At 33.8% G+C, this 12,063-nt stretch overlaps 2 protein-coding genes across 9 annotated transcripts in view; one reads left to right on the plus strand and one right to left on the minus strand.

Annotated features, from left to right (window-relative positions):
• The window catches only part of Rpe (ribulose-5-phosphate-3-epimerase), a 91,390-nt gene that overhangs the window by 24,727 nt on the left and 54,600 nt on the right, over window positions 1–12,063 (plus strand). The gene's annotated exons all lie outside the window — the stretch shown is intronic.
• Kansl1l (KAT8 regulatory NSL complex subunit 1 like) overlaps window positions 1–12,063 on the minus strand; it is a 93,043-nt gene that overhangs the window by 4,283 nt on the left and 76,697 nt on the right. For 3 of the 6 annotated variants that reach the window (XM_052749741.1, XM_052749739.1, XM_052749740.1), the window contains exons 9-12: window positions 5,111–5,239; window positions 3,096–3,217; window positions 2,128–2,252; window positions 826–880 (exon numbers count right to left, since the gene is read on the minus strand). In XM_052749741.1, coding sequence (XP_052605701.1) covers window positions 826–880; window positions 2,128–2,252; window positions 3,096–3,217; window positions 5,111–5,239 — 431 coding nt within the window. The remainder of the gene's footprint in view (window positions 1–825; window positions 881–2,127; window positions 2,253–3,095; window positions 3,218–5,110; window positions 5,240–12,063) is intronic. The other 3 variants (XM_052749742.1, XM_052749744.1, XM_052749743.1) reach the window with 3 other exon arrangements.

Below are 12,063 nucleotides of genomic sequence, written 5' to 3' on the forward strand. Positions count from 1 at the left end.
GTCAATGTTAAAAAAAGTAAAACCAATTGAGGTAAATCAGAATTTAGTTAACTGACTTAGTTAACTGGGTAACTTTGGGTAATTTGGTTTTCCTGGTAATGATCATTCTGACTTAGCAAGAGTGCAACAGAAAAGCAAAGTGCATTAATAGTAAGATATTGGTAGCTGAAAAATAAGACAAGTGGGTATAGAAGCACTGTTAGTTGACAGAAAGTATGTGTGTGCCCTCTGTATAACTCTTAATTTTCATTAAGGCCATCATCTTGGAATTAGTGTTATTTAGTATTTTCCCCTCTAGTTGTTCTTTTCCTTAGTTCTTTGAGAGTTTTGAGGTTCATACAGTGTGTTTGATTCCCATCAGTGTTCTTAATGTAATTTCATCTATACCGGTGTAGAATCCTTTACCAATAATTTCAGCATCCAAAAGTTGGGGTGGGGAGGACAAGCTTTTCATTATAACTCACAGCCTGATCAAGAAATGCTGTGACAATATTTATTTTTTCTGTTATACCCCATTTGTTGTGTATGTTTAACTACAAAAGCATTAATATTTAATTATTGCTAGGACTGTCCTTGACTCTTGGTATTAACACTACAATATGTATCACACTGCCTTTTTGTTTGGTTTGGGAGATAACACTATGCTATATGACTTTTGCAATCAAATTTGGGAAGGAACATTTTTCTAAAAAGAATATCCTTTTTGAAAAGATTTTTATAAATAAAAATCATGGTTTATATTTCCCTTTAGATATTTAAATATCAAATGATTTAGGCTTTATAATGTGAAAGGTGCAATTATCACATTAAACATAGGCAGCTTACCTCTTCTTTGCTTAAGTTCTGTTCATCAAGAGGCTGAAGAACCACCATCCTCCAGCTGTTGAAAACAAAAGAATTTCAAACAGCTTTTATCCAAATACAGCAGTTTTCTAAACAAAGCTAAATATACTAGGTTTTATTTCCTCAAGATTTCCATAATTCAAATGGTTGCATTTTAATAGTTTGTCATTTTAAAGAGAAAAAAAGATTTTATAAGAGAAGAAAGAAGATGAATTTTATTCTTTATACCTTACAGTGAATAGTCTCTTCTACGTAGTTGCATTCTCTAATGTGCTGTCTGAATTAACTCACTGGTAAGCTAATCACCTGGCTTGGGCAGAAATGAGGAGAAACCTGACCTGATTCAGTTTTCTTCAGTATGGAAATGTGAATCATGCCCTTTTTAATTACTAGCTTAACAAAATGGCTCACAGAATTCTCCACTTTGAGTTGAAAACATTGCTGCTATGAAACACTATTAACCACAACAATATTCCTTATTTTAGAAAATGCCGATCTTGTAGATATGTAACTGTAGTGCCTACTAGTAGAGTACCAGATTAGTTCCTCAGATTAATTGTGAAGTAGTAAGTGAACTTACAGAATTAAAATGGAAATGAAAGGGCCCATGTGTTCATCTCCAACTTTTTCTATTTCCTAGTGCCATTTTCATATCTAAAAGAGACTGCTTTTGTTGTTGCTATAAAACATAGTTGCCTTCATTGCCAGTGGATGTAGATCTATGCATGGAATCGAGGCGTGCCTTAGTCTAGTTCTTTTCTAGCTCAACCTCCATGTATAAACTATTCCAAACCTCCATGTCTGGCTAGACCTTGCACACTTGTATCTATGTAAATAACCATTTTTACCTTTTTGGATTATTTTCCTAGATATTCCCTCTCATTTTTCTATTTGATTTTTTTTATTGCTGAATGAGAGATAAATCAGAAACTCATTTTGTTTGCAAACATTACTGTCTTAACAGTGAGTGCACATGCAAATAGTTGCTTTTTTTTTTTAATTCTTTGCAACCAAGTATACCTCTATCGTAAAAGACAAGAGCTGTTTGTTGTAATATTTGCACTGCTGAAATCTATGGTAATAAATATACATAATAGATATTTAAATATAACTAAGTAAAAATCAATTTTGAATGCTAAAGTCAATCAATTTAATGTAAAGTTTCCTTTTACCGTTTCCCTTCTATGCAAATAGGGAAAGGGGAGCATTCTTTTAGTTAAAACTTGACTCTGAATTTAAGTTTATTAAAGAAAGAAGAAAGAAAATAGATGGAAGTATACATACCGTGGAGTAAGTATTTCTTTATACTGGAGTTTCTCTAACTTAGCAGGTGCTACTAATGACATGGGAATCACAATGTTGTCTATATCGTAAGAGCTCTCACTTCTTAACCTCCGCCGTGCAGTGTTCTGGAACACAGAATTATTGTACTAATTTACAGTAATGTTTTAGTCATCTGTGGTCATATGCCTTCATTACTTATAGAAAAATAATATGTAGTATATCTGTGACATATTTTTTGTAAATTCTTGTTGTCAAATTTGATTATAAAGAAAGCCAATTAAATTAAGAGTGTTTATCTTTTGTAACCTAAGACATCTCTTTTGGGACACATGTAAAGAATATTTTGTGTAGAAACACACACAATTATTTGAAAGCTCCTAAGTGAAGATGGCTGCTACAGATCTTCATGTATGTATGTGCTTCTGGCCCCTAGGATTCAGACTGCCCATCTAAACCTTCATACCTGTGACCTCTCTACTCCTGGGCAACAAAAAAATAAAACAATTTAAGAACACAAATCCCTTATGTCAGTAGCAAAACTGTGTTTAGCTTTAGATGTTAAAGAGTAGAGATAGTCATAAGAGTTGTTGTTGTTTTTGAGACAGGGTTTTTCTGTATTGTTTTGGTGTCTGTCCTGGATCTCACTCTGTAGACCAGGCTGGCCTCGAACTCACAGAGATCCGCCTGGCTGTGCCTCCCGAGTACTGGGATTAAAGGTATGCGCCACCACTGCCCGCCTGAGATGGTCATAAGTTTTTAGCATAACCAAAGAATAAGGTGCTAGCTTCCAAGTCAAAATGATTTATTTATCCAAATTTACTATTTCCTAATAAGATAGTTCTAAAATTTACTAGTGAATAAGACTGGCATAGATTAACAAAATATTCTGACAGTTTTTTATTAACTTGTTTTATTCTTAAAAAATCTATAAAGCTAGTTTAGAATTTACAAATTTAAAAACAACCTACTTGTGAGGATGAATTCTGGGTTCTTGATGTAACATTGGCATTAGAGACAGTAGTAAAATCGCAATGGGATCCTGGTTCTGTACGTTGAAAAGCAAATTCTTCAAATCTAGTTCTTTCTCCTGCTGTGGAAAGAACCCTTCAGAATGTCACATGTTAAAAATGACCACATGTATTAGATTTTCCAAAATAAGTGAGAGGTGGTTGAGCATTAGTTGTTTGTTTGCTTTTAAAGACATAATCAGAAAACAAAAAAACAAGTATATTCTTGCTACCAAGTATTTCTGGGGCCTCAGTGTTGTCTGCCTGGTTCACTTTGTATGGTTCCTTGAGAAACCTTTTCCATTGTCTTTTCCCTATTCTTGTTTTTTAAGTGTCCCATTCAGGCTGTATTGTCAAGACTGATCTTAAGTTTCTTTTCTTTTTTTTTTCTTATCTTTGCCTGTCTTACTTTCTGTGAGATTTCCTTAAGTTGATCATCTGAGTTTTTATTTTTATTGTATTTCATTCATTTTTAATTTTAGTAAATTCTAAAGATTCATGTTTTCTGGTATTCATTTGATATAATATCCTAATCCTGTTTCATGAATGAATTTTCTCATTCATTTCATATAAAAAAGTTATGTGTTCCATCAAGTTCTGCTTTTTATTCCTATTTGTAAGTATATTTGTATTTCTGTTTACTTGTTTAGTGCTATTATCTGCATTACTTCAGTATGAATTGTTTAAAAAAAGAATATTTTTTTCATAATGTAAAAAGTAATAGGACCAACTCTATATATTTCTTCAGTTGTAAAAAAATAGTCTTTATTGGTTAGTAGCTTCAAAATTCACATATTAAAATGGTAATTGCCTTCTAGGTTTCTTTTATCCCAGAAGAATTCATTTTTCAGGGCGTTGTCTTGTTAGGGACATGCCTAATTTACCAAATTTTTGTAATTATCTACTTATTTATTTGAAATATATCATTTTATTGATTTTTTTACTATCCCCTTATATCCATTAAATTTGAATCTATCACTCATTTCTATTTAGATAATTAATCTATATTTTATAGTCTATGTTATTAAGAGATTACAATTTTCCCCATGTATTGGCATGTATATATGAAAGTTCCTTAAAAGTTAGGTGATCTTTGCTTGACAGCTCTTAAGAGACACTTAAGCAAAATCTCTAGATGCATTTGTGAGCTTGTTCATTTTCTACCACAATGTGTTTGATCAGATTGTAGTGATTATAGATCTGTTATTTAAAGTGAAATTTCTAAAGACACTGGAGACAAATGTAGATCCATTGTATAAAATTATAAATCAGTACATTTTGGATATAATTAGCTTCTAATTTACTGAGTATGTCCATGTTATTGAAATATAACATCTGGGAAAGATTTAATTCATGAATATGATATGTGTTAGGACAATGAGCGAGAACCAGATGTGTACAAATTACTTTCTCTTCAAACTATACCATGCTGGTTTTCTTCTTTATCATTAACAACAACTATAGCAACTTGTCTCCTAAGTCCCTACAACAAATCACACTTGATATTATTAGAACATGTCTGTTTTCAACTCCTATTTCTTGTCAATCTTACCAATGTTAAGTGGAGAGACTACTAAGGAGAATTAAAAAGGGGCATTGAAGTTCCTCAGTTGAATCCTGACCACTTTCTCACAATCTAAAACATTTAGTAATACTCACAAATTACTATCAGGTAGCCTTACTCCGACTAGTCTGATTCTACTATAACCCAGGAGACTAAATGCAGTCCAGATAACAGGTGGCAGGAGGCAAGGCATCAGAAAACGGGAAAGAAGTCATTGATTGCCATGAAGTGGACAGATACCAGTGAGCAAATTCTGAACTAAGTACATGGCTATACTCATAGGGACATAGGTATTTGAGGTAGGTAGTGAATATTCTGGATTATAAATTCCCACGAGACAAGGGTTCTTTGAAGAATATAATTTTTATTTTCAATATTTAACACTAATGGTCACATCTTCATTTTAACCTACCTAATGCTGTTTCACTCAAATGTCTCTTTTTCCTTCCCTGTAATAGTTGTGCAGATGACTGTGACCTTATCTGATGCTTACATATAGGTGAATATCCATTTCTCCACTGATTCAGAGAAGTCCCTTGTACTAAAACAAACGAAAAGAAAGGCTATGTGATGTTTTTGTCCTTTAACAGAGACAGTGAACAGCTAACTTGTTTCTACTTATAATGTTGAAAATTTTAAGGTATTAGTTCAGAATTACATGAAATGAAATAAAACTCAATTACCAAGATGGACAGTTCCTAAACTAAAAAGAAATGAAATAGTAGGATTTCTCAAAAATGTTCTCAGGAAATGCCCAATTTCCATTTGTGTTTTACTTATTTATAAGTGGATAAAAAGAAGGGGCTATGCTCTCAATGTCTTCAAAATCAGTGAACATTGGGTCAGATCTGTGAATCTGGATGACTGCCAATTGAAATTCTGAGGTTGATGTCCTTAAATCTAGAAACACTCTTCACCAAGTAAGCATCAACATGTCATGACACATGGACTCTGTAAAAGCAAGAACCTCATTTTACCCAATTGTGGCAATGATACCACTGTTACTTAACTTTTGAAACCTGAATTTAAAATAATTTTACGTCAGTACCTCTGCCTCAGTTTCAACATATTTATAATAGCAGCTGTCTTGGGGTTATAAGGATTCAATGAAGTATTCCTGAAATAGGTGTCTCCTATGGAAAATTTGTCATAAATGTTACCTTAATCATCGTGAGTGCTGTTTGTCTGAACCTCATAGTTCCAAGTATTGGTTTAGTCAGTATCTTGGCTTCTTTTGGGGGAGCAGGGGATAAAGGTTTGGAAATGTGGAAAAGAATAGAAAAAATATGTAGACTCAAGTGTCCAACACACCAAGGGAAAATAAAAGGCATAGCCTAACTAGCCTAACCACAGTTATAATGAATCCAGTTACAAGATGTCAGAGCACTCTAAAAATGGCAAGCCAGATTTTTTGATACACAGGCTTATGTGTAGATGCACACATTTGCCAGCAAAAAAAGAATATAAATCAGAATTTATGAAGCGTCTCTGCAAAACTAATGTCCTAGGGAATTTAGCTGAAGAAATACAAAGCAGAAGTACAAAGGAAAATGGTTACCACAAAAATTTGATAAATATCATTGTTTTACTAGACCTGCAAGAGAATAAAAATGGCAAAGGAAAAATGATGTGGAGCAACTGGTAGACTGTAGAAGCCAGTACCTGCCTCACCCAGCTAGATTGTTTAGAGAGGTTACCATTCAGATAACAGAATCTCCCTTTCCATAGAGAAATGGGTTTAAGGTAAAGTCCTCATCATGCCCCACTTTGAAATGTTCTGTGTTGTCCCAACTCCAATCTGAAAACAGTTTTGAGTTCAAATCTCTGCTCTTTCCTCACAGATTGATTACTATAAGTAATAGTGGTAGAACAGCGGCTAGCCATAAAGATCAGTTTCAAATGTAAGTATACAAACTCCTAAAATCTTCAGTACTGACACCATCAATAAAACAACAATGTGGAAGTGAAAGGACCATCTTAATAGTTTGTGGAGTGTTCCCGGAGTATAGAATAATAGGACTATAAAACAATAAAGAGAAACAAGCCCTCGAAGCCTCTGCAGAGAATTCTCAGAAATAAAATATACTTGTTCAGATTTTAAAATAATTAGTTGAACCATGGAACAAAATAGCCACAGCTAGGAAAATCAAAATTTGGGCTGGAAAAGCTTCCTCAATTGAATGAAGAGAATGAAGAAAAGAAAATGGAATGATAAGAGAGCAAAGTAAATGAAGAAGAGCATTTGAAGAAATAGCCCTGGATTATTCTGAATTGCTTACAATAACTCTTAAGATTTTAAAGAATTCATTTGGATGCCAAACAGCAAGTTTTTTAAAAATATGTTGTGTGTCATAGCAGTACACATAGATAAATATATCCTAAAAGTTGCAAGAAAGAAATTTAAAAGATTACTGTAAACGAATGAGGATTAGTTAATTGGATGTAAGAAAACACTGACTAGGGAAAATAGAATTCTTAAGACATCTGAAACTTCCTTCCATCCAACAAATGGAGAGAAAGATGTTAAATAGGAAATGACAAAGAGTAATCTTCACATACCTGGACAGCATAACCAAAAAGGGGAAGCTTACATCAATTGTACACCTTTACTGTCAGTTGGGTATTTTAAGCAAGTCCCATCTAGATCTTCATTGCCTTATATATAGGTCATAGTGAGGGGAAAGAGGACAAAATAGCTTGTATAAAGGTGCAAGACAAAATGCAAGGTGCAAGCAGGACACAGTCTCTTGTTGGAGTTTAAGGGTCTTCCATTAATTCCCTAAAGTACCTTAAAAGGATACAGGTAACAATTTGTAATCTAAGTATCATTGGCTATGATGATCAAAGGAAACTAAAAATTAGGCTTTCAGTGTAAATAGGTTATTGTGTTGGACTTAACGTAGACATAAAGAGATTTCAAAACAAGCTTGTAAGATCATATTGGATGAAGCAGCCTGAGCCGAGTTTTTGGGTTGTTTATAGGTTATGCTTTTCTTACTCCTTGCAGATATTCACTTTAAAAAAAAGTTAAATATGACAACTTTGACATACTCAAATTCAAAAACCAATTGAAACAATACAAGGAATTTCCATATGCCCTATACTCAAATACTCAGATCCTCTTCTGTATGAATACACCTTTCTGACATAATGTTCCCTTACAAAACACACAGTGTTTCTCAAAAGCAAGATCTTTTATATACCCACATAGTTGTCAAGAATCAGAAAATATTACTAGCTAATTTGTAGACTTATTCATATTCACCAGTTATTCCTGTAATCTTTATGGACTCTTAATCATGTGATGTGTTCTTTAGGTCTTCTCTTAAAGCCTTATCTTGAGTTCTGCTCCCTTATTGATACCCTATAATACTTTGATAAAGACAGGCCTTTCAGTTGGCTTTTGCTGGCATCTCCTCTTGATTAGATTAATCATGTATTTACTCAACTTTACAGTTGGACTTTACCCGGCTTCTTTGTCTGTAGTCCACATGACTTTGTAAGTATAAAACCTAAGAGGACAGGATGAAGTGCTGTAGTGAGCCAAGGATCTGTCTGCTTATCTCCCACATTTACTCTCAGAAATACCAGGCTATTTGTAGATACTTGGAAGCACCACATTGTATTATGTCTCCACAATATGCATTTATTATCCATTACTTAAAATCTTACATAGTGTAAGCCAACATTGCATGTAATAACGTATCACATAACTGTGCCGGTGTCTAAATCAGCTGAGCCATAATTGAAATGCAGAGTCTTGGGTCCCATACCAAACTTCTTGAATCGGAATCTGTATTCTAACAGTATTCTTCAGCAATGTGTTTGCAGGTTGAGTTTGAAGAATACTCGTTTGGAACCTTTCATCTTTGTATAAATTCCAAAATGGCACTTAGCATTTTTATCTTTCTGGAATTCCTCTGTCTATTTCTCATCCCCCTTAACCTCTCTTTTTGCCTTATCTTAAAAGGAGTTATAGATTGTTACCATGTTTCTTTGCATCACACCCATAATAGTTATTCTTGTTGACTTTCTCCTTTGTTCTCTCTCTCTCTCTCTCTCTCTCTCTCTCTCTCTCTCTCTCCTCTCACTCTCTCTCTCTCTCTATATATATATGTATATATATATATACAGTAAATCAAAGGAAATTAAATCTGTTTTATTATATATGTATATAATATATAAAAATATATTTAATTTCCTGTGCTTTACTTTTGACTTTTTCAGCATTTTATAGTCTGCTTAGCACTAAGTACCTTCTCACTGTGGGGCCTACTTTTCTTTTAGACATAGGAAGAGTCCTAATGCTTATTTGAGCTGAGAATGGTAGGGAATAAATAGAGGAAAAGAAACTGGTACACAAAAGAATTCATTTGCCTAGTAGTGTGGCAACATGACTCTCAAGCACATTCCACTTCATATATTTACAGTTTTCCATTTTATGTAGCATGTGACATATCACTATATTATTGATAAATTCAGTATCAATTCATTGCCTAACATTTATACTGTCTCCTTTCTTTAAGTCAGAAAAACGGTAGACCATGAGAAAAAACATTATCCTCTTCTCTAATGCATCGTATATGCTCATTTTTGCATATTGCCTTTCACTGAAACATGTACATTTTATAATCCATACATACCTCAAATATGAAGTCATGATTTAAAAATACCTACACACTTATATTCTAATTTATCTCATACTTTACTACTCACTATTATTCAGATGTTGCCTAATATTTCTCTGACTATTATTTAGGCATTCTGTAGCTGCTAGGCGTCAGCTGTTGTCACCACCATCATGAAGGACCACCTTAGAATACTGCATTTCTGGGTTTGTAAAAAGAATTTATTAAATCTCAAATCTTATGTCATATGAAAGTACCTGAACATAGCCTATATTTTCTAATACTGCTTCTGTCTTCTTAAGCATGGGTAATTGCTCCTTGCCAAGATGTTTTGATTTTTATTCTGTAACTTTTACTATGAGAAATGTTAAGACACAGACTATAAAGATGATCTCTTATGAATGTTGCAGCCATCTTTAACATAATCAACTAATGACTAATTTGTTTCATCTCACTCCTGCCAACCTTTATGCTGCAATTTTTAAAAATAAATCTATACTTTTTATTTGTATCATGTTACCATAAATCTCTAAAAAACTGATAAAGTATAGGTATAGTTAAGTAATCACAATGCATTATTAAAAATGACAAAATATTTATTATACAACAAAAGTCCATGTTCATATTTGAATTGTCTACAAAGTGTATTTGATAATAAGCTTTTTTTTTTTTTTTTTTAAAGCCAGGTGGTGGTGGCTCACACCTTTAATACCAGTACTTGGGAGGCAGAGACAGGTAGATCTCTGAGTTTGAGGCCAGCCTGGTCTGCAGAGCAAGGTGCCAGAGACAGAGAAACCCTGTATTCAAACTACCCCCCGCCCTAAAAAAGTTGTTTTTAAGTTTGTGTGTATATAACTAATTTCTTCATCAGAATTCCAACAAACTCCTTAAATTGAATATGGCTTACATGGCAGTATTCTTTCTTTCTATCCTTAGATGAACCTTTAAGGTACTTTTAAAATTGCATATTCTAGTGTGTATTTAACCAGTTAACATAATTCTATCATATTTAAGTTGTTACTAATCTTACATTATCACAAGTGCTAAGACATTCCTGAATAAAGACTTTTATATGTAATATTATACTAGGTTTTTTAAAATAATTGGATAATTATACAGTTTGCAGTTCAGTAAATATTCTCAGGGGGTCCAGAAGTAGCAATTTATTCTTAAAATCTTCTAAGTGAGTCTTCGTGCCTCCTAAGTAGTCTGTCCCGATCGTCGGTGTTACGTGAAATATTCAAGAATATTGTTTTCGTTGTAGTAATAGAAATTATTTAAAATGTATCATCTTATCAATAGGCAAAATATTTAAACATTCACAAAGTGTCTAACACACAAGTCCTCAATAAATGTTATATTCTTCTTTTCATTATAGTTATTACCAGGGATATCTAGGTTTTCTAGTTTTCTTAAGGCATTGTTAACACATATATCTGAAACATATATAAAAATTCATCAGTCTTAAATTTGTTTTAATGTGCTATGTGAGAACAGATTGTAATCTTCCATTATTTAATTCTACTGAGTACAAACACAAGGTGGTTACTCAGAGCACAACCTTTGACTCAGACTGCTCTCTAGCCCTACCTCACTGTGATTTGCCTATTCAAGAATAACAATACCTGCCTTTTGTTTAAAGTACCTTCTGATACTGTTGATATAAGACTACATCAAGCATTTGTTCTTGTCATTGGTTTAAAGATTTGTATGTATGAGTGTTTTATCTGCATAAATGTATGTGTATCACCTGCATATCTGGTACCTGCGGAAGTCAGAAGAGGGCATAAGATTCCTCTCGAATTAGAGTTGCAGATGGTTCTGAGCAACCACGTGGGTGCTGGGAACTGCATCCAGGTCCTCTGCAAGAGCATGTGCTCCTAACTGCTGAGCCATCACTATAGTCTCTTGTCATTGATACTTATTCACTAAAGCCTCCTTTCTATACTATAAAAATACACCGTAAGTACCTGTCTCTCTCTGAGCCTTCCTTTTGTTTTCTGGCTTTTGTTCAGTATCATCATACTCTATTATCACTATAAAGCATTTTGATATATGACAGCTCCTTTTGAAATTTTCAAAATTATATTTGCTATCTTTCAACATTTTCTCTGAGATAAACATCAGGATAATTTTGTGCAAAGAGAATATTTCAGCCAGGCTTGGTGGCATACACCAAAAACTCCAGGATTTAAGAAGCTGAGATAAAGGGACCCTGAGTTAAGAACAGCAGAGCTGTCTTAACTGTGTTCCACTTTGTCCTGGGATAACTATTGTAGCCCAGGCTTCCCTAATTCTGGCAATCGTCTTGTCAGCCTCCTGAGTGCTGGGATTGTAGGCCAGCCTGGGCTACCAAGTGAGTTCCAGGACAGGCGCAAAGCTACACAGAGAAACCCTGTCTCGAAAAACCAAAAAAAAAAAAAAAAAAAAAAAAAAAAAAAAAAGAAAAACAATTCTTAATAAATGTAACTTTAAGAGTGTAGTGGTGCATGCCTTTAGTTGCAGCACTTGGGAGAAGGAGGAAGGCAGATCTCTGAATTCAAGGCTAGCCTGGTCTAATGAGTGCTCCAGGACAGCCAGAGCAAACAGAGAAGTCTTGTCTCTGAAAACAACAACAGCAACACCCTTTCCTGATCCTAATTAGAATTCTCTGTATACAGCAATATAAAACAGACATCTTAAGTTTCAAAGTGTCTTCTGACAAGAGCAGTTTTTTCTCTTCATAAGGGAACACCTT

The sequence above is a fragment of the Peromyscus californicus genome, unplaced genomic scaffold (assembly GCF_007827085.1).
Source record: "Peromyscus californicus insignis strain IS unplaced genomic scaffold, ASM782708v3 Scaffold_21__1_contigs__length_65335640, whole genome shotgun sequence".
Lineage (NCBI taxonomy): Eukaryota > Metazoa > Chordata > Mammalia > Rodentia > Cricetidae > Peromyscus > Peromyscus californicus.